This window comes from Seriola aureovittata, chromosome 19, assembly GCF_021018895.1.
Source record: "Seriola aureovittata isolate HTS-2021-v1 ecotype China chromosome 19, ASM2101889v1, whole genome shotgun sequence".
In the NCBI taxonomy this organism is placed as follows: domain Eukaryota; kingdom Metazoa; phylum Chordata; class Actinopteri; order Carangiformes; family Carangidae; genus Seriola; species Seriola aureovittata.
Window position 1 is genome coordinate 12735001 of NC_079382.1, and position 25226 is coordinate 12760226.

General features: G+C 39.7%; 3 protein-coding genes across 7 annotated transcripts in view; 1 reads left to right on the forward strand and 2 right to left on the reverse strand.

The window, feature by feature from the left end:
• Positions 1–6741: 6741 nt before the first annotated feature.
• On the reverse strand, positions 6742–9865 carry ccdc167 (coiled-coil domain containing 167). The gene is made up of 4 exons (XM_056404926.1): positions 9706–9865; positions 9394–9488; positions 9033–9085; positions 6742–8078 (listed from the first exon to the last, which is right to left on the reverse strand). The coding sequence occupies exons 1-4, from the start codon at positions 9754–9756 to the stop codon at positions 7960–7962; spliced, it is 318 nt and encodes a 105-aa protein (XP_056260901.1). The 5' UTR covers positions 9757–9865; the 3' UTR covers positions 6742–7959.
• A 96-nt stretch (positions 9866–9961) lies between these two features.
• kif25 (kinesin family member 25) lies at positions 9962–19047 on the forward strand. The gene is made up of 15 exons (XM_056404919.1): positions 9962–10463; positions 10595–10660; positions 11626–11748; positions 11948–12089; positions 13494–13597; positions 13728–13813; positions 13947–13986; positions 14076–14143; positions 14238–14312; positions 14517–14663; positions 14940–15116; positions 16117–16271; positions 16762–17007; positions 17516–17671; positions 17958–19047. Exons 1-15 carry the CDS (start codon positions 10395–10397, stop codon positions 18107–18109), a joined length of 1806 nt encoding a protein of 601 aa, XP_056260894.1. The 5' UTR covers positions 9962–10394; the 3' UTR covers positions 18110–19047.
• A 2209-nt stretch (positions 19048–21256) lies between these two features.
• Positions 21257–25226, reverse strand: part of wasf1 (WASP family member 1) — a 56797-nt gene continuing 52827 nt past the window's right edge. For all 5 annotated transcript variants that reach the window (XM_056404921.1, XM_056404925.1, XM_056404920.1 and 2 more), the window contains 2 exons: positions 23749–24320; positions 21257–22967 (listed from right to left, as the gene is read on the reverse strand). In XM_056404921.1, the coding sequence (XP_056260896.1) occupies positions 22810–22967; positions 23749–24320 (730 nt within the window). In that variant the 3' untranslated portion in view covers positions 21257–22809. The remainder of the gene's footprint in view (positions 22968–23748; positions 24321–25226) is intronic.

Here is a 25226-nt window from a genome sequence, read left to right on the forward strand (position 1 = left end):
AATAATAAGAAACATGTCTGTTTCTTTCAGTGTAACAAGACAGCTTTTATGCAATATTTATACAGGTGTGTGTGCTTCAGTTTGATGACTTTGAACTGGATTAATATACATATACTACACATAACACTGTCACGTAAGCCCCACACACACAACAGCAGAATAGGGGTCACTGCACTTGCCCCTCATGTGTACTATCAACCGTAATGATCTCCAGTTTGGAAGCTGTGAAGCCTTCAGTCAGTTTACGGCTGATCACAAAGTGGGGGAAAGGTGAGGGATGCTGAATACCACTAATGGACTGCACGCTGTGAGAGCAGGACATGTTTGTTCACGTTGTTTTTTTCTCCACCTTAACAGATGTTGCTTTTGGTCACCCTCCAGAGCAGGCAACCACCTGTTTGTACATAGCAGGTAACTCATGGCAAATGGCCACAGTATATCGTGTTTAGAGCTTAAATTTATTAAGTGTCACATTTATTTATAATTGCAATAGAAGGATGAAGCTGAGATTCGTGTGTTTATTTGTGACTTCTTTTTTTGGTAAACCCAGTTGATAGATATTGCAACACCACACAATCATTACAACCAGTAACTAGAAAAAAAGAAACTCAGCCACCATAAAAGAAGAAGAAGGCTCAACCTTTGGTTGGAAAAAATGTTGATGAACCCTAGTTCTTTCAGCACAACTCTGACTATGGGCTATGGACTTGTCATAAACAGTTATGCAAGTCAGATCAGGAGATTTTAGGTTGCCATTCATAGTCATACACTATGTACGGTTGTAAATTCACCTCTTGATGCCAGAGCAGACCCTAATGTGCTTTCAACAAAAATATTCCTAATGTTCAGGGTGGCCCTATAGCTGAGTGGTCGCATACCACGTGGGTGTAAAAGCTCTAAGCAGCAAAGTCCCGGTCGATGGGACTTCGTGTCCCTCCCCTGCTCTCTTCTCTGCTGCTGTCAAATAAAGGTATAAAAGGCTAAAAAAAATCGTGATCTTCAAAGATCTTTCTTGACCTGAGAACTAAAAATTGACAAAGCAATGTCATGGTCCATTTAGTAGCTATTGACTTAAAAGTTTGGCTTCATTATTTATTGTAGATCTTGGAAACTACAGTTGGCGAAACAATCTCAACTTACACCTGCAATAATTGATTTTATGGCCACTTTTCAGGGCAGTGGAAACAAGGTGTGAACACAATACTGACCTTTTAAGTTGATGTGGAACATTTTAGGGCAAACATTGCCTCTTTACTCATTCAGCAAATACAGAGCAACATTAACTTTTTTGACCAATATTCACGGAGTTGTGCATTTTACTCTCCACCGCCCACACCTGATGAAAATATCAGGCTTTGTAGCTGCTAAGTGCTCCACTATCAGAAAAGAGTTGAGAGGAACTGGAGAGTCTAGTCCATTGTTTTTCTGTTCTGTAATTCTTTCTTAGCTGGAGTACCATTTTACTAGGTCACTCTTAATGAACAACTGTGGGGTAACTTGTACGTAGGATCCGTTGATCATGTAACCATCCAACCCATAGCTGTCTGTGTTACCAGCTTTAACACTTGGGACATTACATGCTGCCTGTTGAATCTCTTCCATGACAGGGGGCGACTGTTATTGGAGCAAAACATTATTGCTCCCAACCACCTTATTACCTGTGGAGGTAAGAAACACTTGTTACTTTTTCTTCTTGCCTCTACACTTGTATTTATTTACTTATTTTCTTGTATCTGTTGGCATTACCAGAGTTTGGTTTCATGATTTACATTTCAGCAGTTCCAGTAATGCACATCTGATATTTGAAAATGCAAACGATGACAAAAATTATGAAATTCATTTCTTTTTATTAACTCTGTGTCATCTGTTCTCAGCAGCAAAGTGGACTCTCTATCATAGCAGATGTTAATATTAACAACGCTGAAATTCACCCGTAGACCTTCACTTTTGATGTTACATCCATTAGACTAAATAGGGGCTGGCAGCAGTGTTTGAATTATGTAATGCTTGATCAGTGCGGACCTGAGCAGCTCTCCAGGCAATTACCAAAGTACACAGTCCAATGATTCCCTCATTAATAACATTAATTACAGTGGTGTAGCAAATGCTCTCAATAGGAACATTACTATTACTGAGTAGCCATTAGCTCGATGGAAAAGACTTTGGTGTTATTGATTGTGTAATCACACAAATTGCTGGTTTTCGCTTCCCTCCTGGGTTGTCTTTTCATATTCAAAGGAAAAGAATGTTTGAGATAGAGATGGCAGAGGGATAGACGGACCCAAAGAGATCAATAGTGGCATTCACTTCTGATCTGACTCCCCGTGGAGAGTGCAGTGGTGTTGAGGGAAAACCTCAGAACTGCCTACACTCTGATTATTAGACACTGGGGTTTACCATGATGAACACGCACACACACAGACACACACACACCCACTCACTCACTCACTCACACACACACACACACACACACACACACACACACACGCACACACACACACACACACACACACACACACACACACAAGCACAGACAAAAACATCCACTTTATCTCTTGGAAATGCACAGACAAGCCACTATCAGCTGCATAAAATCTGCTTTGCAATAAAAGCTGTCATCATTTGCCTTTGTCTCTCTGGCTGTGGCCTGTTCAAACACCAGTGTGTGTGTGTGTGTGTGTGTGTGTGTGTGTGTGTGTGTGTGTGTGTGTGTCTGTGTGTGTGTGTGTGTGTGTGTGTGTGTGTGTGTGTGTGTGTGTGTTTGCATGCATGTGTGCGTGTGTCTGTCTGTCTGTGTGTGTGTGTGTCTGTGTAAGACAGTGTGTGTGTGCACGTGTTGACACAGGACTGTACTGTATGAGTGTGCTTGTTAGTAGCCTGGCTGCTACCACAATTTGTCATGGGTAACTTACCAGATTGTCGGTGGGTGTGATTTGCTGTGATGTCTATATTGTGAACTGTATATGCTTGTGTGTGTGTGTGTGTGTGTGTGTGTGTGTTGTGTGTGTGTGTGTGGTGTGTGTGTGTGTGTGTGTGCAAATACACCTGTGTGTGAGTGTGTTTTGGAGAAAGAGAAAGATAAAGAGAAAGAGAGAGATAGAGATAGAGAGAGAGAGAGAGAGAGAGAGAGAGGGGCCCTAAAACTGGCTCAGGGGACATTTCCTCCTTCCCCTCTGGCTTCTCAGAAAATCAATGTGTGACGTGGTGAGTGTGCATGAGAGACATTTTTCAAAGTACAATGAACTTAATAAGTGTTGTGAGCAACATCACACTGTTTGAAATTTAAGCTTTGTACTACCACCTAATTATGTTTATTTTACAAGTTAAACAACACAGAAAGAGAGCAGGATGTCACTTAATTGTCCTTAATTGACAGTAATTGCAGACATACTTATAGAAAGTAATAAGCAGTTTTTAACCCCATTTCAGAGTGATTAAAAGTTTGAGGCAGATACAAATTATGTCTAATTATTTTTATGTTTTGATCAAATTCTTTCACAAAGTGGAATATTAATCTGAACAAAGTGCATCAGTTGTAAATTAGTGGATACAAGGGAAATAAGTAAAAAGGACACTGCATTATCAGCTCAGTTTAAAATCTAAATCCTGGTGAAGCATCTCCAAATATGGATTGACTTTTTTGTGCTTAAGTTCTTTTCCCCCAAAGATTCCTAGAGAAAATGTAATGAATGGAAAATGACTGTATGACATCTATGGTACAGAACCTAATTAAACATATAATATATAATGTATATACAAAATAGATCAAGTTATTGCAAAATTACTTTTTTCCCCAAAGTATAAACCTGTAATCATTATTGCCTATATTTCCTCCTTGAAAGGTCACTTTTGCTCCCTGTTAATGAACTACAAGTCCCAGATTGGTTTGCAAGCAAGAATATAGTTCCAGTGTTCCAACGTCTTCAAGGTTATAGAAGCCTTTTTGCTACATTCATTCAAATCCAATAACAGTGTTTCTTAATGCCTTGATGAATGGCCTTGAAGATCATAAGGCTACATGAAGCAGATGAACAGAACTGAAACGCAGACTTGTCAGCTCTGCAGGTGGATGGGCAAGGATTTCTTACACTATCATGTGTAAAAGATTTAGGAAAGGTATGAAAGTCAACAATCATTTGTAATATGTCTTGTTATATAAATAAAAGAGATTACTACCTTTAGATCGCATGTCTTAATATTTTTTTTTTTTTTTTTTTTTAAACAATGAATGAAATGTCTTTCATACTTTCCTGGGTGATAGGTCAATAAGAAGGTTAAGAAGGCAAGTCAAACTGCTGAAGCTGAAAGTGTCTGTTTTGTCTGAATGTGGCTGCAGCCAGTTCACTCTTCTGCAGGCCTGGCTCTCCATGACTAACACCTTCATTCGGCCTCATTACCTACCATCAGCTCGCCTTGTCTGATGCTCCTCTCCTCTCCCACACAGTCACTGAGCCTTCATACTCCAGGACAATACAGAGTAGTGTAACCTTCATAACCTGACAGCTCAATTCTTAACAGCCACTCCTGTAACAAATGAACTCTCCCCCTCACCACGATTACACCTCTCAAACTCCTATCTTCCCCCTCTACTTGACCCTATCCTCATCTTTTCTGTTCTCATCTCCCATTTACTTATTAAGAGATTCATCACCACTCTGTCTGCAGCGATGATGACTAATGTAGAAATTAGGTGTGGAGTGGATCAATCCAGCCATGACCAGCCTAAAGACTCAGGAATATGACTTAGTGTCTGGGCATGCTGACTTAACTCCTCACTATTAGCTGTTTTTAATGCTTGAACTTACAGAGTAATAAGCTTAAGATATTTTTACACTTATGGAAAGTGCAGAGAGGGATTTAATACGGTTGTGCTCAGTGAAAATGATGTGTCATGGTTTTGATTAATTATGGACTTTACTGCACATAAGAATGCAGGTGTCGTGATATACCATTATTGAGAATAACTGTGATATTTAAAAAATCTAATATTTAAATTGGGTTAATAAGACACGTATGATAACATCGTGATGGCAGATGTTAGGCCTTGTGGAACCTCAGTTCATCTGGTTGTCTTTTCAATATCCATTAAGTGTAATTGTTCTATTTGTACAATTTGTACAGTCATAGTTAAATACTCTCTCGCCACCTCACTGCACTGGCATTTCAGTCTAATTCATTTGCCAAAAAAGAGACAGGAAATACAACAAACAAGGTTAAAGATTAATTTGACTGATAGGATTCTTTTTCTTTTCAAATTTTCTGTAGATATCGTGATAATGTCGTTATTGTGAATTCTTTTGGCCATGAAAATCGTACATTGAAGCTTACAAAAAATAATATATTGTTTTAGATTTGACAGCCAAACTCTACCTTTGACAAATTTAGTAATAATTAATGCAATACTGTAAGTACATTTTGCTTATAGTACATCTCTACTTAAGTAAAATGTCAAATACAGGCATTTAGTATATTAAGCATTTTGGTATTGCTATTTTTACTAAAGCAGAAGATCAGAAGACGTCTCCCACCATTCATAGATAATACAATAAATATACACAATGCATTGGCACTGCATACACATTTAGCCGTGTACCGCACAGGACACAAATATGAAATTCAACTGATATATGATGAAGCATCTGATATAAAAACTTCATTATGTCATTTGACTCAAGTGCACTAGACCACAAAGGGCAGCAAGGAAGGTTCAGTACCTGAAGACATAACCAAACAACTTCTGAAAAACTTACATAATTACATCTGATCTGAGCTCAGACACTGAACCTCCACCTGCTGTGGGTGAACTCAAACATCCTCCTGCTTAAGAACCAAAAGAATTCAAAGTGACATCTGGCATTTTGGTGCTCAGACAGACCTAATCAATTTATTTGTGAGTCATGTACTTTCATAACTTGAGGCCACTAACACACTGTGTCATGAAAGGCAAAACTGGACAGAAGGTCAGAATCTGACTGTTCAGGAGGACACACTCAAGCAGAAGGACTATTAGTTTATTACTTTTAAGTCTATAATTGAAACAAAAGCATGAATCAAAATATTCAGACCAATTTGCAGATTTGTTACTTTTTAAGTTTTAAATGAGCAATAGTATCGTGAAAAGCGATAACGTGAAAATGAATATTAAAACGTGTTCAGTGTCCCTAATCAGCATTTAAATCCCACAGAATTGTTGCATAATGGGCTTGTTTACATTTGTTTTGTCCGGGGATGAGAGAATGAGTGTGTGTAGGCGTGATGCGCACTGTGTTGGTGATAATAGTGTGTGTAGGAGGGAAGGCACACAAACAATGATTGCTGTGAAAGCAACCCCACTATGTGTTCTCCTGATGTTCAAAATTTCTTTATTATTCCACAGTTTTTGGATTTGTATCTCCTCCTAGATGCTTCAATATAGAAACTCTATTCCATTACAACTTTTCATGCATTTTTCAACCTCTTATGCACATTCATACTTTCAGCTGGAAACTACCCTCTAGTGCCACACTAACCTCTGGTGTCAAACAATAAACATTTGTTGGTCCAGTTTGATGTTTTTAAGAAGAACCACAAGTTTCATTCCAAAATAACATCCAATTATTCCAGATTTGGGCCTCTATTAAAGTTGTGAGTCATGTAATGAACTCTACATTTTATATATAAAATAAATGCTGTGTTTTTAAAGTGCACTGCAGATAATAAATCTACGAACTTCATGTAGCAGCAAACAATTTGCTTCCAAAATTGATATAAAGTTTTTAATATGTTCATGAAAATCACATATAAGACCAACAAACAGATAAACAGATCAATTATGAAGAACAAACCCACTTCTCATACCCTTTTTTCTTAAGTGTATTAAAAAAAAGTCATTTGTGAACATGTTTGGCATCTTTAAGCTCTTATTAAGAGATGGGTGAATGGCTGCAATACTGTGCCATTAAATACATTCTTCAGGTCCTCTGTAAATCCCTTAATGCCCCTTATTGCAGCATTTCCATCCATTTAACTGTCTGACATGTGCATGTACAGTATGTGGACCATGCACTATTATCTATAGGATATTCATTTACAGCCTATGACACTGAAAAGCAGTCTTGATTGGCACAAAGAATCTATTCAAAATATTATATAAAATATAGCAATATTACATTGGTTTATTTGTGGCATGAGGCAAACTTTGTAGTTTACTGATTGTTTACGTGACAAACTGTCTATAAATACTTCTTCATGTTGAATATCATGATAAACAGTAAGGTCTTTTGCACAGCAACGAAAATAAAAATGTGACTATACGCAAACTGAGGAAAAAACTAAAGGCGCTGTCTTGCTTTACCTTAATATAACACAACTGATGGTTTACAGGTGGTACAATCCTAGTCACCTGCAGTAGTGTACAGATGTCCAGCACGTGGGTTGGGACTATCATGGGACAACAGACAAGTCACACACTGATGAATATTCAATATTGTCACCTGATAGCCAGGTATAACTATCCAAACAGTGTCATAAATGCTGGTGAAATAGCCAACAGCCTTTTTTGTCTTTTTTTTCTGTTCACATAATATGTGTAGTGACGATGTCATACTACCAAGTTCCAGCTTGTATTGAGATTTGCAAAATAATTGTACTTTCAAAAGTGACATAGAAAAAAACTAAACTAAAGAGAAGTAACACATATTTATGTACACTGACAGAGTATACTGATCAACGCAGAATGTCATTATTAAGTATTCAAATATGGTCAAAACACCAATTTCACAGTTGTGGAAGCTGTGGTGGGGTTTTGGACTGTGCAGGATAAAACCAGTTTGATGACCAGATGAGATGGAACCAAAAGGAAATGATGCCATCTGGAGGCAGAACCAAGGTATTTCACCAACACAGCTCTTCAGCCTCTTTTCATGTGTCTGCAGGTTGTCGCTCTTTGAGTGGTAGGTCCCTTTAAGATACTGTGTGGCCTCATGATTCCTCTTCATTGTAGAGGAAGACATAGTAGAAAAGAGCACTGATAGCAAGCAGAGCGACTGACAGTAGCATGTTCTTCCGATTCTCTCCTCTTAACATCACCAGCTCCTTGTCTAGAAAAGAAGAACAAGATTGTTGTGTAGGTGTTACTGTGTGGTAGTGGCAGTTCAGTCAGTTCCCATCAAATATGAAACCTCAGGTAGAAACAAAACCTGCCTCTTCTAATGATGCATTGAGGCAACAGAACAAATTATTAGCGACCCAGATCTATCACTGTTCATAAGTAAGTCAGGCCACCTAGACGGCATTCAATGTGAATCCTTCCTGTTTTCATAATGTTAATTGTGTAAATTGCAATATAGAGCTGAAAACCAACATGTACATGCAGTCTGTAAAATATACATTCTTGTTTGTAAAATCTGATATGGTTCCATCTGCAAAATATTATATTTTTCTCATGTCCCTTGGCTGGGATACAATTCTTCATATCTGTTGATCAACTAAATGTTTCAATTCTATACAGTACAGAGTAACTTTACTTATTTAGCAGACAAAAGTGTCAGTGAAGGTCACATATCCAAATTATGTAACAATCAATAATGAAAGTATCACAACTACCGATACATAGTCCTGTTTTGAGTTTGAATACTACAGTGAATAGTGCTATGTGCATGGGCACAGTGTTAAGCTCTTTAGCTCAGAGAATTCACATAATGAACACTACTATTTACCATTTAGAAAAGTGTGTATAAACTTGCATTTGAATAAGTATTTAACAGAAATTAATAAGAACAAACGCATCATGTAGGGAGGTAATTTGGAGATGATTAAAACATATTCAGATGCAGCATTCACCTCATTAATCAGTCCATTTTCTCTCCCTTTCATGATTGTATAATGGCTGCTTTTAACAATAAAAAGTATCAATATCAGTATTTGTATTGGTGATCCTGGTCCTGGACTGGTATTACTTGGTATTGGGTCAAACCAAATTTTCAGCAAAACACATCTTTTAGTACAGGGGGACTTCAAAGCTACGAATAAGCATTTTAAGCACATAAACTCACCTAACTTTTGCACCCTTTCATTCAGGATTACCATTTCATCTTCCAGTTCTTGCCTGTGGAGGAGAGATGATATGTGGCAAAGACAAACAGCACAATTAGGAGGCTTTTATTTTTTTGGATAAACAAAATGAGAAAGTCATTCATTAGGTTTAATTTCAAAAAGTAGAAACTAAAGGATAGGTACACAATTTTCTGTCTTAAAACAACATCAGACATCAGTTTTTCGTTGTTCTAACCATTCCTCCTGCTCATATTGGCTATCAAAAAACATCAAAGACATATGTGTGGTCTTGTTTTAAGACTCAAAACTTTTCCTTTAAGAACTTTTTTGAACTGTCTCCATCATCATCGCCATCCTTACCTCTCCTTCTCAGAGAGATTCTCCTTTCTGCTCCTGAACTCCGCCCTCTCCAAGTTGTCCTGGCAACGTGCCCTCCGCTCCTCCAAACGGTCAATCTGCGATACAGTATTTACAGATGACATACAAGATTACTTAACTAGATGAGATAAACACACCTTTCACCAGGAGAGCGATCAGACAGCACAGCGAGTGAAGGAATGACATTTGTACAAGCTGTGAACATGAGGTTAACACTACATACAGTACTTGGCAAACGTTGGCTAAAGAGCTACTAGCTAGCTAAAGGCAAAGAAACGTCTTGCTAAGTCAGACCTCAGTGGCGACGCTGATTTTCTCTCGTCTTTTGTCTTTTTGTTTTGCCATTTTGTAACAGGTCCTACAGTTGACAGGTTGGCTGCATGTACACTGTGACTGTGCGGAAGTGTTTTTCTTCTTCGCAATGTTTATGTCTTCCTTTTGCAAACATCACTCCTCAGAGGCTTTGCTGCCCTCTGCCTGTTACTTTGAAAGTCACAATCTTTTCAGTGTACAGCCTTCCGGAAAACCATTAGAAGAAGAAGAATACAGTCTATGGTCACAAGTGGTTGATGGGTAATTAACACCACCTGTGTGCTGAAGCCCCGTCCTCTTGCAAACTAAGTTACTGTCATGCTGTTTCACATAATGCATTTTGAATTAAATTAGACCAAAACATTCGGGGCTTTCGACAACAGCAGCCAAACTGAAATGACACTTTAAATCATGAATATTACGCGACCTTTAGACTGTATTCCGGTGTCAGAAGTTGTCAAAAAATTCGCCCGCCTGCGTTTCCTCATCTTTCAGGCTGGAGGAGGCTGCCTCACTACACACACGCAGACAGGTGAGCACAGTTGACAGAGTTGTTGTTGACCGTCCCTAATCGGATTATTTGACATGAGAGGACACGACTTGTTCATCTGAGAAGGAAAGAGACGAGGCTTCGGGTTCTCATCTCTACTAGCGTCTTTTCTTTTTGGAAAATGCCTCTCTTTATAAACCGGGATCAAATATTTGCGCACCAGGTACATCTGCTGGAGCACAAACTGAGGGTAAGTTACAAATGAATTTAATTTTTATGAATGTTATTAGAGAATTGGAATAGCGACTTCTAGCTTTATTCAGTAATTAAACACTCAATATTTGTAATTCACATTTAAGATATATTTATTTGTGTTTTCAGAGTAAAGAAGAGCGAATACTGGAGCTGGAGACAGAGAATGCTATTCTTCATTTAAGACTTGCAGAGGTTTGAAGATTTCTGGCATTCATTCTTTACAGTACAGGCTTAAATATTTTATTTTATTCTATGCCATTCTATTCTATTCTGTTCTATCTATCTATTCCCCATGAGCTATGTCTGTTATATTTATTCTTTGACCTTCTGAATGGCTTAAGAAGGCTTTTGTGTGAATGACTGTTTTCTCTGAATGGCTTGTGCCAAGTGTGTGCATGTTGCAGGCACTTGACTTAATGCCAACAGGTTTTTTACACCTGGCTGAGAGCTCTGGCAGTTGGATGATGTGATACGATTTCAATGGAATATGTTCAGAAGCAGTGCAGCACAAAATTTGATGACATTAGTGTTGTACAGGTATAACTTTTATTTTAGTGCATTGGGCAGATGGTAAGTACATTGTTTAACAAAAATGCCAGCAAACAGCAGATGACTACTGTTTTGCTAACTGTATTTCTCATGTATCAAGACACATGTGTAAGCCTTTTGCCACTTCATTGAAGGGTCTGTGTGTCTCTGTTAAATTATGATACACAAAAGTTGAGATGTTTAATTGGGTTTTATAGGCTTGTTTTACCCTCAACAGTTGGAAATATAGCAGGGAAAACACAACTGTATGCAAAAACAATGATCAACAATGCCAACTCCAGTGCTGTGTATGCTGTCTCACTGACATGACTTGTTGGACTAATTAAATTGAACAGGGCCATCATTAATGTGCTTTTCATACTATGGCAGATCTATTGTGTTGTCTGTAAAAATGTAATGTCCAGTAATTGATGCATAAAAAAATGAACATAGCTAGATTGAGCTCAACATTGGTCTCAACATTTAGTGTGTTATATGGCACATTTGACCAAACCATCTATTGGAGCAGTTTGTTGATTTCTATGTTCTTCACTACTTAACAGTTCACAAACAATTTTATCCATTAAGTTAGTGCAGAATAAGTATGTTGACGTCATGTCCTTTTTCAGTGTCTGGGGAAACTACGTCGGGAGCGAGAAGAGGAGATCAAGGCCCTGAACCATCATCAGCACCAGCGGGATGCACAGAATATAACCCGGTCAGCCCTCACCAAACTCCTGTCTGAGGTCCAGGTACAAATGCTCTGAAATGAATTGAATGCGCGTGTGTTCGCATGGCAGGTTTTGAGTTGTCTTTATATCTATTTTGTTGATGTTTTACTAAATGGCATCCAGAGTCAATATAAGTAGGTTATATGGAAACACAGAAAGACATATACAACAAAGAGTATACTCACACATTTTATTTGTTTTCCCTGTGTGTTTGTGGCAGGCTGTGAAGCAGGACCTGAGTGAGGTGTTTGCAGTTTATGTGAGTTTTGCCACAGAGCTGGAGGAACAGAGCAAGCAGCTAATGGGGAAGGTCGAGCAAGTCAGCTCCTCCCTAAATAGTCACTGTGGAAATGAGATTCAGAGTAAGTAGCATCTTTGACGTCATCGATAGGTTTCTGAGGGAATGTTTTGAAGTTGGGATTTAGATTTACTGTTTGGCATCATCTAGGCAGTTGTTGGAGTTAGAAAATCCAACTTTATTGATGATGAGTTTGTACTGTGGAAGTAGGAGCACAACATGTGAGCTGTGCACCTGGCCATGCATGTTATTTGAATGACCTTTGAAGATGTTTTGTACAGGAACATTTTTTTTTTGATCCCTTCTTCCTGGTCTCACATTTTCTACCTCATACTACTTCTGACTGTTCTTTTCTGATTACCTTGTGTCACACTCTATTCTGAAGTGTCTTACGGGCTATGTAATGGCTGTATCTCCATTAGGGTGTGTGTCCTGCTAATCCTCTCAGACTTCCTTCCCTCTTCTCTCTTACTCCTCCCTTCGAGGTTGTCCAAGGTTGACTGTTCTGTTGTGCACTGTCTTGCAAGTCAGCTGGTCATCAGGGCTCTGACGATAGGTGGAAACTGATCTTGTCAAATGCTTTGGCACACATAAGCCTCAGCACATGCTGTTCAGTGCATAACACAAGCTGCTCCATAGTGGCTTTTCTTGACCTTTTATTTTTGATGTCGGCTGATAGAACTGAGGAAGAATGTAGAAATGTACCCACTTACCTGCACAAAATATTTTCTTTCCTGTTAGCAACAACCACACTGGGTCGTTTAAATTACTGGGAGTTAATGGGTTTTTCTTACATTACACGTATGCAGCACTTTATTTGCACACTATTTGCTCCTTTACTTAGAATTATTTGTTTTTTGTTTATTTTTTAACAGCTATTTTACCATAAGCCTTTTGAATATTTCAAGATTTCTAGAGATTCACTGGCTGAGTGGTAGGTTGGTAAACCCTCTGTCAGGTTATTAAAGTGTACATCTATCATTTCAAAACAGAGAGAGAGAGAGAGAGAGAGAGAATCCTAGTCATTCTACACTGTTCTATTTATTTTCAGGCCAGCCTATTCTTGAATGTCTCATCCTGTCCTGTGTGTGAATGGAGGTGTTTGGTGCCAGGTGTGTGTGCATGTATGCTGCAGGATTAAAGACTTGGCCTGAATTCAAAGATTTACAACAGAGAACAGGTGCCACAGATTTTCATTCACGAAACTGTTTTACACCTTAACAGTCAGAGTTCATACTGCACTGCACAATGTGGCTAATAATGTCTGATGAGTCATAGAAGCCAGTGGAGGCTTTTCAGTGTTTTTTTTGTTTTTTTTCTTACAATCAGCACAACAATGTCAAAATGCACCTTATAACCTCTATTAATGACTTCAAAAAAATTTGATTTTTTTAATATAAATATATTTATGTATTACATTATAATTTAATAAAATATTTTCTACTAATTTTCTGCCTTCCCGACTCAGATTTACAGGCCCATGTTGCAGGTCTGGAGCGCTCTCTGGAGGAGGAGAAAGAGAAGTGCAGGGCAGAGCGCCAGAGGAGGAAAGAACTTCACAACACACTGGTGGTGAGGACAGATGTTTTATCGCCATATTGGCCAGAAGCAAAGTATTATACCCTTGAGTGATTATATGCACATTAAAAACTGCTGCAAATCATATCATTTTGGATTTTCATCATCCTTTGTTTTGCTACAGGAGCTGAGAGGTAACATCAGAGTTCACTGCAGGGTGCGACCAGTTCTACCCTTTGACCACATCCGGTCCTCGACATCTGGATCAGGGTGGGTCAACACACAATGCATCATCTGTCCACACCATGAAATACTGTATGATAAATGATGTGTGTGCACAGTTGTTCTGTGCTTGAAAAGTTAAGATGATGTAATGTTATAGTTGTCTCTTTTTCACTATCAGGCCTGCGTCATCAGAGGAAGTGGTTTATGCAATCAGTGATGTGAGTTTAATTGACTCTTAAATTTGGTGGTTGCTGTGAACCTGCCTCAGTGTTCTCACTTTTTCATTATTCCTTATTTGTATTTTCAGGACACAGTGATGGTGAACTGCCTGAAAACAGGGATGCCAATGCAAGACAAGATGTTTGAGTTTGAGAGGTAAAATAGTGACATGATGCAGTGTACATTAGCGTGATTTTTTTTCTCCAGTTTTTTCATCAATAGGTCACTGTGGTGATTTTGTTTCTTCCAGGGTGCATGGACCAGCGGATTCCCAGGATGCCGTGTTTGAGGAAGTCAAGCCACTCCTTACATCTCTGCTGGATGGGTAAGTGTTAAACAATACAAACAGGACTATATCAAATAACATTTCATTCAAGTGTATTCATTCAACTGTTTTCATTAAACACTATCCTGTGTGAGTGTGGGATTTCAAATCAAGAACAAACTGAATGAAATAAATGTCAAACAGCATAATATGACTGCAGGGCTTCAGCATTAACTGAATGTCATTTCTTTCTCTACCCTGCAGCTACAATGTTTGTATCATGGCGTACGGACAGACAGGCAGTGGGAAGACTCACACCATGATGGGATCCCAGCCACTACATGACCACTCAAGGACACAGCAGGAGGCACAGCAGGGTATTATCCCCAAGGCTGCTGCTGAGCTGTTTCGGTGAGTGAGAATAGACTGTTTCTTCATTTGTTTTGTGTAAAATTTACAACACGTAATGACTAAATTCAAGAAGAAAGTCTGCTCCTGCCTTTTAATGTGTGTAAGATAAAAACCATAGCTGATGGTCATCATAAAAAAAAGAAAAAAATCTGTCTATTGATTTATAATGTGCACTGAAAGCTAAAATAGACTGTAATTGTCTTGAACTGTTACCCTTTCTTTTCTTTATCTGTCTAATGTTGCGTATATGTTCCTGTGTGTGTGTGTGTGACCCAGGCTGATCTCTGAGAAGCCTGCAGAGAGCCACACGGTGGAGGTGTCAGTGATGGAAGTGTATAACAATGAGGTGTTTGACCTGCTGGCCAGAGATGAGCAGGGGAACGCTGCCGGCCAGCGCAGGGACGTCATCACCACCTCCTCTGGTGCCATCCAGGTCACCTCCCTTACATACGTGTGAGTAATGCCAGAGCTGAGGTGACTGTGTGCAGAAAGTGTTTATTTGTGCTTCAATTTATATGAGCCTAAAATGTGACATTTTGTAGCTCGACTGCCAGGTTCATGAAATAATTGTATGTTTTGGTGGAAATTTTTAAAGCTCCACTGATCAATACTTTTTTATATATGAAAAATGTATCAAATGATGTGTAATTAGAAATGGGCTGCTTTCAGATCAATGGGGCTTTCTAACTATTTTGTTTTATGTTGTACAGCTTGCAAATTACATGGTTAAGATAAAGCCACTGTATGCAACTTGCCCAGCACCAAACTGCTGATCGACAAAGTTTACTGAGCATTAAACACGATAAAGAGTCAGTAGTTGGTGGTGACAAAAAATGGCTAATGGAGAGGGAATTTTGATATGTCCTAACTTTGTTAAGAGAACCAGAGACACAAGTCCAACTGAATACTAATGTTGCGCTGCAGCTGCTGGATGGACAAATAATCATCAGTTCATCCTAAAACTGTAAAAACAACCCTATTGTTAACTTTTAAGTTTATATGGTGAACTTGTTGGAACATCAGCAAATATAGAGCAACATTAGCATTCATGTGCAGTCATATTTCAGGATTGGCTGCTAAATGCTCCACTGTGCTCACCAGTTAGTCACAGAGTTTGTATGTTATTTAGGGCTGGGTTGCTAGTGTACAGTGGGTTTTTAGAGCTTCTTCACTGAGAACAGCTGTGGCTGAAAACAACACTATGACAGTGGTGAGACTTAATCAAACTGTAAAGACCAGGAAATCAAAAGTTAAAAGACGCTAAACTCCATATAGCTGAGAAGAGCTGCAAAGTTGGGCTATAATTCACTGTGGTTTTGTCACTATGAGTAAGACCTTTCACATGCACCTAGTCATTTGATCCAGTGTTCATATAAAAAATATTGATTATAGCAGATTAGTAAAGTGCTAGGAAATGGTGTGTGTTTAATTTTTTAATCACTTTCTCTAACAGGCCTGTGTGTAGCGCCTCTGAGGTGATGCAGGTCATCAGCAGTGTTCTGAAACTCAGGGCTCGCTGTCCAACCCTTGTCCATACCGACTCTTCACGCTCTCATCTCATTGTAACCCTCACCATTTCCTCCAAGAGCCCCAATGCATTGGCCCTGGGTGAGATGCATTCATACACACAAGTCAAGTCAATTCACAACATAAGTTATCTGGAGGTACTTTCCAAATATCTTTTATAATATTATTTACAGAGACCCAACAATTCCCACCAAGAGCAAGCACTAGGCGACAGTGGCAAGGAAAAACTTCCTTTTAAGAGGCAGAACCAGACTCTGGGTCAGCAGCCATCTGCCTTGACCGGTTGGGTTGGAGGGGGGGGGCAACTGTAGTGCTCCTACTGATAAAAATAGTAATGACAGCTAATAACATTAATGATTATCATTATTAATTATGGTTCATTTTAGCAGGATAAGCAAGGTGTTAAACATGGGGGCATTAGGTGCTTTGCAGTTGCAGATCCAGACTGTACAGCTGCAGCTGTGGAGGCAGGAGGACCTGCGGACCTCACAGACACTCTCACATTAGCATACATGACACCTGTTGGCCACATATTCCTGCATTGTGACTTTACTACTCTACTTCCATTCAGCCCGTAGGCTACAGAGTGCCAAGAAGGACATGCAACGCTCCAACCAGAAGGAGTGGTGGAGTCCACGCTGTCGCCGTGCCAATCCTGCTGCCCGCCACTCATCTGACGAACTCTTTGCGAGCTCCGCCTCCTCTCCCTGCCCTTCACCTTCCTATTCCCCATGTCCCTCCCCCAGGAACAGTATCACACAGGCTCCATTCAAGACCAAGCTGCAGCTGGTGGACCTGGCAGGGAGTGAGTGTGTTGGTAAGAGGGGCTCAATGTTTCGGGTTCTTTGAATTTGTAGATTTCAGATGAACACTGGTCCCTCAGTGTTTGAAGATACACAAGGCATAAGTTTAAGTGGAATATAAAAATTGCAAAATGGGGCTTTAGCCATGTTGTAGATAGACTGCTGCTAAAAATGAAAATTCAAGTGTCATCTGCTCTGATGAGATCTTTCTTAAGCCAGAACCTGACTCTTAAACACCAGAGTGTACTCCATCAAAAGCAAGCTGGATTCATAAAAAAATACATCTTCATTGTTTGGTATGAAGCGTCATAAATCTGAGATTGATGACATGACAGATTGGCTATGTGAGTGTTTGGTAGTTAAATCTGAACAGTCTTCTGTCACCACTTGTAGTTACTTCAAGCTAAATATGCTGCTTAGTGCAGATTTAAAAGAATTTAAACACAGCCTGTTTCTGTTTTTATAGCATCTGAACCATGAAATATCAAATGAGTAAAGTGTGTGTGTGTGTGTGTGTCCCAGGTATGTCTGGAGTTTCGGGTGCCGCTCTGTGGGAGTTGTCCTGTATAAATCGCAGCCTCTCTGCTCTGTCTGATGTCCTGGGAGCTTTGGCTGAACAGAGACCACATGTCCCATACAGGAACAGCAAACTGACTCATCTACTTCAGGATAGCATAGGTACAAACACACACACACACTCACTCACACTCTCTCTCTCTCTAACTTTCCTTCTTCTGTGTAGGACAGATGCTTCGTATGTCTCCTTTAAATCCAGTGTCTTCCCATCCAGTTTAGAGATTCCACACATCAGTACTCTCAAACATGCAGAAAACATGAACAAACCCATACACTAAAATACCTGAACATACACATACAGAGTAAATGTAGTGTGTTATTTATGTTTATCGTATCTAATGTTTTCATATTAACTTCTCCTCTTGTCTTTCCCCATCTTGTCCATCAGGTGGCGATGCCAAGTTGTTGGTGATGCTGTGTGTCTCTCCCACGCAGCGCTTCATCACCGAGTCGCTGCAGTCTCTGGGATTAGGCACACGAGCCCGTCAGGTGCAGAAGGAGCAACCGCGGAAGAAGAATAACACCCTCAAAGTTAAGTGATGAGACAGAGAAAGATTTCATCCTTAGCAGCTGCTGTGGCAGAGTATATCCTTTAACAGTGATGCCGATAGAGCAGATTTAAGAGTTTAAGATGCATACCTGCTAATTTGTTTTTATTTTACATTAGTATTAAATGTATGACTATCTGTGGGCTCTTGAAAGATTGACAATCAAAGTTCACGGCCTTAAACAATATCACACTAACTTATTGTGGTCATTAGACATCTTAATTTATCACCAGGTTACTTGGTGCTGCATACAATATTAAAATCCTAAACTATATAAAATAATAGTAGTAATAATGTAACATCAGTTTCCTTACTCTGCAGATTTGATGGTTTTAGTAGTGATTTTATTTAGGAAATATGTTGGTTGTGCCAGCATTGTTGCTATATTTCTGTTTTTCAATAGATCTTTGTAGCACTAAATGTCATAAATAGGCTGAAGCTGCAGATACTTTGTAATACACATTGTTAATGTGTAATTAAGCCTGGCATTACTAAGGGTGCTGAATAGCTATACATAACATTAAAATTATAGACAGGTAGGATTTTAATAACATAAATTGACTATACTCCTATAATACTTAGTAATTTGTTTTCCACTTTATTAAATTCCCTTTCATGCACACCACTTTTAAGATCTAGATCATGCTAATATTGAATTGATACAAATTGTAAAGCAAAGGCTTTTTGACTAAGGTAGTCTATTTATTCATCTGTAATCATTGAAACACTCGATGCTCATGCTATGCCTTCTCCTTTTTAGTGTTTTGATGCAACTGTGTTTATACAGTATTTATACACATTTTCATGTATTCTGTCTCTGTAATCATCACTTTTTTGTTATATATTACACATCTTTCAAACACCTTGATAGAATAGTCTCAATAGAAAGTGGTCAGTATTCATTTAAAATAAACAGATGATATGCTGAGATATATGCCTTTTTGTATCGGTCTGTTCCATACACCCAGCGCCTGACAGCATGTGAGTACATTGTGCAGTCCCTTACACCGTCTTCTAAAAATAAACAATTCATATACAGTTTATTGTACACTGAAGACTTTCTATATAAACTTCTTCTAGTTTTGGAAATTGTTCCAAAGAACTGTCTGCTGTAGTATAGATTACAACAAAGAGGAACACACACGAACAGTTCAGCATTAGGGCAACATAGAGTTTTTTTTCCCCGTTTTACAGTAAATTATTTGGAGCAGCAGACAGGTGGATATTCTGCATAAGCATAAATCAAGTACGAAGCTGTAAAACTAATTGTCCAATGTGCCAATACCCATCAGCCTGACACTTCAGTACACCAGCTGATGATTATTTCCAAAATCTATTTCAGGTCTGTTGACTACAGTTTAATGTTGGGAAGAAAACAAATCAGGCAATTTCCTCCAAGGCGAAACTGTTGGACACCTTCCCAGCATGAATAGAATAACACACTGTATCTGGTAATTAAATCTCTTTTTCATCAGCTCCCTTTAGACAAACACACACAGTCACTTTTTAATAGGCCTCCTCCCATCAGTGTGCTGCATACTGTGATGAGAGCTCTGCACAATGTATTGAAGTTCTATTTCATGCAGTCCCAAAGCTGACATGATGTCATGTGCCACCCTGACATGAAAGCTGAAATGCCCGAAGTGTCTTTGAAACTGCAGGCTTAGAGGATAAAGAGTGACAGGTAAAAAAAAAAAAATATATATATTATAACAAGAGTGACAAGATAATAAACATGAAAAGTCCAGGAACATCCACTGTTTAGAGAGACAATAGGGAAGAAAGAGCCGAGGAAATGAGTAGAGAAAGACGAGTAGTAGTAGTAGAATACAACGAGAGAAATGCAAATAGAAGGAGGTGAAAGTGAACTTGTAATTTTAATCTTCATTCTTTATCTACATCTGAAAAATAAAATCTGAGACTGTTTCTAACAGGATGGTTCTTGGGTCCAGAAGTGGATTCTTTTGGGGAAAAACCCCCGAGATAAATGAAAAGGCCCCATTCTTTCTACCTGGATGAAGAGTTAGCTGTTGCTGGTTGAGGATTAGATATAAGTTTGGATTTTTCAGTTCTACAACTCTTGCTTGAAATGTGGATTTCTAGTAGCTCTCATACCAATGTCCTTAGGCCCAAACACGTGGTAAAGTACAGGTTTATTCACAGTTAATGTGATTCATTACCAAGGTTGTTTTTAGGTGAAAGTGACCATTACCATCTCTTGGTGGAATGATTGCATTTTAACTTTCACAATAAAAAGTTAAAGCAGATAAAGTACGCTAGAATTGCTGCCTTGAGGTTGTATATCTCTGCCAATCAGTCAAGTTGCAGTTTACATCTGTGTGTGTGTGTGTGTGTGTGTGTGTGTGTGTGTGTGTGTGTGTGTGTGTGTGTGTGTGTGTGTGTGTGTGTGTGTGTGTGTGTGTGTGTGTGTGTGTGTGTGTGTGTGTGTGTGTGTGTGTGTGTGTGTGTGCTGAAGGAATTTAATAAAAGGTATAAAGTTTATTAGACTATTAGATTAAATTTCCTGAATGAAATTAGGTGTAGTTAAATTAAATGAAATTCACCCAATTAAATTGAGTTGAATTAATTCAATTGTATTAAAACAATGAAATATTTAAATTAAATTAATTCCATGAATTAATTGTGTGTGTGTGTAAAATATAATGTATGCACACAAATACGCTACCCTGTCAAAATCAAATAAAGTCATCAAAATATTTCATTCGTGCTTCTAATGCAAATACATTTCAGACATTTTAGTGTTCAAATGAATGGTTGATGAATGGTTCCATTGGTTTAATAACAAACTTTTAGTTAAGCTTGATTGGGTTTCACAATAACCTAAATATGTGCATTTACAATAATAATAATTGCATGAACCATTTTAATTTTATTTTCATTGAGCTCATATATGGGATTGACTAGACTTGGTCATGAATCCAGCCAACTGCGAATGAACCTGCACTTTTGCAGGTTTAGGCTTTGTTGCTATGAAAACAGCTACAGATACATTTGTAGCCAACGCTGAACTGAAAAATCCACACTTGAGTCAAATCCCCAACAATCAGATCAGGTTTGTTCAGTTATTTACAAAGGAGATGAGACATACTCAGCTCAACAACAACAAACCCATAACATGTAGAGCTGAAACATAACATTAGATTTTTATTAATTCAAGCAAACTGTTACAGTCAACAGTTACATAAGTTACATGGTATACAGTATTGATCTAATCTTTTTCTTTTTTTAAACCAGGGTTTCTGTCCCCCCGTCCCTTTGTCCCCCAAACATAGAAACAGCAAATCCATACAAGCGCAGGCAAGTAAGTAGTAACAGCACAATACATTCATCAACTCAACGATACGTTTTGTACGAACAATAAGGCAAGTAGAAGAAAGAACAAACAAACAAACAGAAAAAGATGGCAGACATTTTCTTTGAAATGAGCCAGAACAAGGCATGATGTATCCTCCTCTTTTAGGCCTGAAAAGGCAGTATCCCGCAGATTTTATTCTTTTGCTGCTGTAGAACCAAACGAGGTAAGGCTTCTCGTTAGTGGGCAGGTACACGGTAAAGGGGGATCTGAGGGAAAAGCTGCCTTCTGTAGTTTTGAGTGGTTTGTACCTTATCATGGGTACCTTCTCAAAATTTTTCCTCGGCACACTGAATATTAATTAGGGACAATAAGAGAGGCAGGAAATCTGATGTACATCTACAGCATCTAATCACTTCCAGTGTCCATATCTGTGGCAAATAACGTAACGAGCTCATCATACTAAAAACCCATGGCTCAGTGTTTATCTTAGACATTGCCTGATGTCAACATGAGCGTTTGTGGTTCCTTAGAACCTGGACAGACGAAAAAGCTCAATCTCTTGGCATACATTTCCCTGGGGTAAAGGTTAGATGTAAGTGGATGGATATGCACACACGTTGCCAAAGGCGGCCATATGCTTCCCCGTCCTCATTTTCAACCATACAACAATCATCACATGACATACCAACACAATCTTTTGCTTGTTCTTAGTGGTAAAGTCAGTCCTGATAACGAGAGAGAAAACAAAAACGACCCAGCTGGTGTTCATACTGAGTGACCATTCGTGTAGAGGTCACTATCGGCAACTACTGGCCTATTAAAACCGCAAATGTTTCAGCAGAAAAGGGTAAATGAAAGACGATAAAATAAAACAGCATTCATTCGATGCCATGTTCAGCCACCAGGTGGCAAAACTGTGTTGGAGAACTAAAGATAGATGCAACATGCCTCCATTTTTTTCCTTTTTTTTTTAATATTGATGTACAGATAAGAAAAACAAAAACAAGTGGTTCTTCAAAAAAGTTATTTTCATGTATAACAATAGTAAACATGGGGGATTCCATTGTAGGAAATCCAGCTGAAACAAGGTTGTGTGGTTGTGCAGAAAAGAATGAATGCAAAAAACTTGGAACACTAGAAAGACGGACGAGGGCGACGTGGAGACTCGTCTGATCACAAACCACAACGAGACAGAGATATGATGAGATAAAAAAGCTTGACAGAGAAAAAGTGGGAAACACTGATGTTCCTCTTCTTTCCGGAATAGAAAGGACTCTTTGATGGCGAGGTGTGGAGTGCAGGCTTTTTTTTGGGGGGGGGGGGGGCACCTGAACATGTTTGTCCTCTTCTGCCACGGCTGCTTTTTTCCATCTCCATCACTCCATCCAGTCTCCTTCGTCAAACTCAGACTCGTCCTCGGAGTCGGAGTACTCCACAGCGATGCGGCGTGACAGGATGGTGGCCACATCATTGCCAACTCGCTCGTGTTTAGCCTCTTGCTCTCGTTGCTCCTCCACTTTTCGCAGCTGTATGCCTGCGCAGGAAAATAGAGACAAAGACTTCAGTTTCTGATGGCTTACAAAAGTATAATGTAATTGTTCTGAAAAAGTATAACTTGAACATACACAACCCTCTTATCGGCTGAAATGACAAAGTAGGACAGAGAAAATTCCCTGATCAAGTTCAATCTTCCAAGTTGTCTGAACATCGGTCCCAAACTCAAACATATTCAATTTACTATCCTATATGTCTCAGAAAATCTGCAAATATTCAGATTTGAGCAGCTGGAACCAGTGAATTTTTTGTGTTTTTGATTAAAAAAAAGAAATTTGACAAATAATTCATTATCAAGAAATTTTGTAAAATAATTTAATGACAATCAACCAACTGATTCTTCAACTACATATTTCTGGTGCAATTTTATAGATTTGATGCATTTCTTAACCTCCTAAGACCTGAGCTCTATTCTTTGCTATATAGGCTGATTGGGACCTGAGAAAAATGATGTCCACATATGAGGACATTAGTTTTAAATTTCGATTACTGAGTGGCAGTATAATATCCTCATATGTGGTCACCAGGCCCTTGTTGAGAAAAAGTTAGTATTGTGGTCTAGAGAACCCAAAATGTGAGGTCCACATATGTGGACGCCAGGTCCTAGGAGGTTAAATTAATTTTGGCGTCCAAAAGGCACATGCAGAATCAAACTTAGGAACAAAATACAAACTTCCTCCCGAACTGCCAGCATGGGCCTCCCATCCACGACTCTTCTGGCTGGGGAAGGTTTCAAACATTTCTGGTAAAACATCACCCACCTTTTCTGATAGCCTCCAACAGGACACTGCGTGCATCGCTGATGGGCGGCAGATTGGCTGGATGGTGCCTCTTGGTCCCCACATCGTGGATGGCGTGGGGTGGCGGCGAGGCCATGGCTCCTGCTGAGGGGAAGGCCGGCACAGGTGGCGGGCCTGATGGACACGGTGAGGAGCTCCGCGCTCCGGGGAGGGGCAGAGGGGGAGGCGGTGGGGGAGGAGGCAGGATGGTGCCATCTGACTGGGTCCCAGAGCCCATGGGTGGGCCCTTGTCCAGGACCTGCTGGAGACGGGCCGGGGAGGAGGAGTGGAGGGGAGGCGCCACGGGCGGAGGGGCCGGGTGGAGCACCCCTGGGGCGATCTGGAGAGGAGCAGGGGGCGGCGGGATGGCTGGGGGCTGCTGCTGGACTGGCAGGGGAGGAATTGGAGGAGGAGGGGTGCCCCGCAGGCCTGTGGAGGGCAAGGGAGGAGGTGGAGGGGGAAGAGGGGGAGGCGGAGGAGGAGGAGTGTTGGAGTTGAGGCCTGCTGTCCGGGCTGGAGACTGGGGTCTGCTGTCGGAAAAACCCGAACTGGAGCTGGAGGGAAGAAGAGGGAGAGAGAGAAAGAAAGATGATGATGGGAAATAGAGCTGAAAAGTTAGTCAGACAAAAAGTTAAAATAAATGAAAAGTGTGACGTTACACATTTCCTTGTTATACAGGCCAATGCTGACTCTTTATTTCCACTGCTTCTACAAGGATTATCAATGACTGAGGGTACTTTCATTTTGCCGGGGATGCAGCTTTAGCCTCAGTATGATATCACGTCTGAAGTGTAATGACTAAAGGGGGCAGGGCTCAGTGGACTGTCAACTCACGAGTATTATTGAAGGAGTGAAGATCAAGATTATATTCTTCAGTTTTGCTCAACAACATCAAAAATTAAGTGCTCCATTAGTTCATAAGACAAATAGTTTCTTTTCAATTAAAAATGTGCAGCAGTGCATCAGACTCGGCCGCTGCGCAACATGTTCACACAGGCTGAGACTGGTGGAAGTCATAATCATACACACAGTGGCTTTTTCAAATTGCAGTGTTGCCAGAGAGGTTTAGAAGTTTGGCTGGAGTGATGATGGCGCCGTAGGGGGTCCTTAACTCTTCCACCTGTCCTTGTAATATACAGGAAATCCTAGTATGACAAAGAATGTCTGCCTGAAAAGATGCTGCATATCAGGGAGAAGTATTGAAGTCCCAGAGCAGCTAACTCATACATTAAACAGAGTATTGGCCGTTCACTGATGCTGAAGCTGTGTGGGTGTATCAAGCCCTTAACCAGGACACTGCAACACAAAGGCCGACACAATTTTCTTCCTACAGAGAAAATTGCTGCCGACAAAAAGCGCAACGAGAGAGAGAAGAGTGTGGAAAATAATGTGTTGAGTATTTCCTCCGAGCACGCTCGAGGCTGTGTCTGTATCAATATCTACACAATGCTCTACATTAA

Bases quoted from the DNA above. Each gene is read 5' to 3' on its own strand.
- ccdc167 (XM_056404926.1), bottom strand. From the start codon at position 9,756: ATGGCAAAACAAAAAGACAAAAGACGAGAGAAAATCAGCGTCGCCACT. The intron at 9,489-9,705 runs GTCTGACTTAGC...ACTGTATCGCAG, and splicing joins AAATCAGCGTCGCCACTGAG to ATTGACCGTTTGGAGGAGCG. The intron at 9,086-9,393 runs GTAAGGATGGCG...TCTCCTCCACAG, and splicing joins AATCTCTCTGAGAAGGAGAG to GCAAGAACTGGAAGATGAAA.
- kif25 (XM_056404919.1), top strand. From the start codon at position 10,395: ATGCCTCTCTTTATAAACCGGGATCAAATATTTGCGCACCAGGTACAT. The intron at 13,987-14,075 runs GTGAGTTTAATT...TTGTATTTTCAG, and splicing joins TGGTTTATGCAATCAGTGAT to GACACAGTGATGGTGAACTG. The intron at 14,664-14,939 runs GTGAGTGAGAAT...TGTGTGACCCAG, and splicing joins GCTGCTGCTGAGCTGTTTCG to GCTGATCTCTGAGAAGCCTG.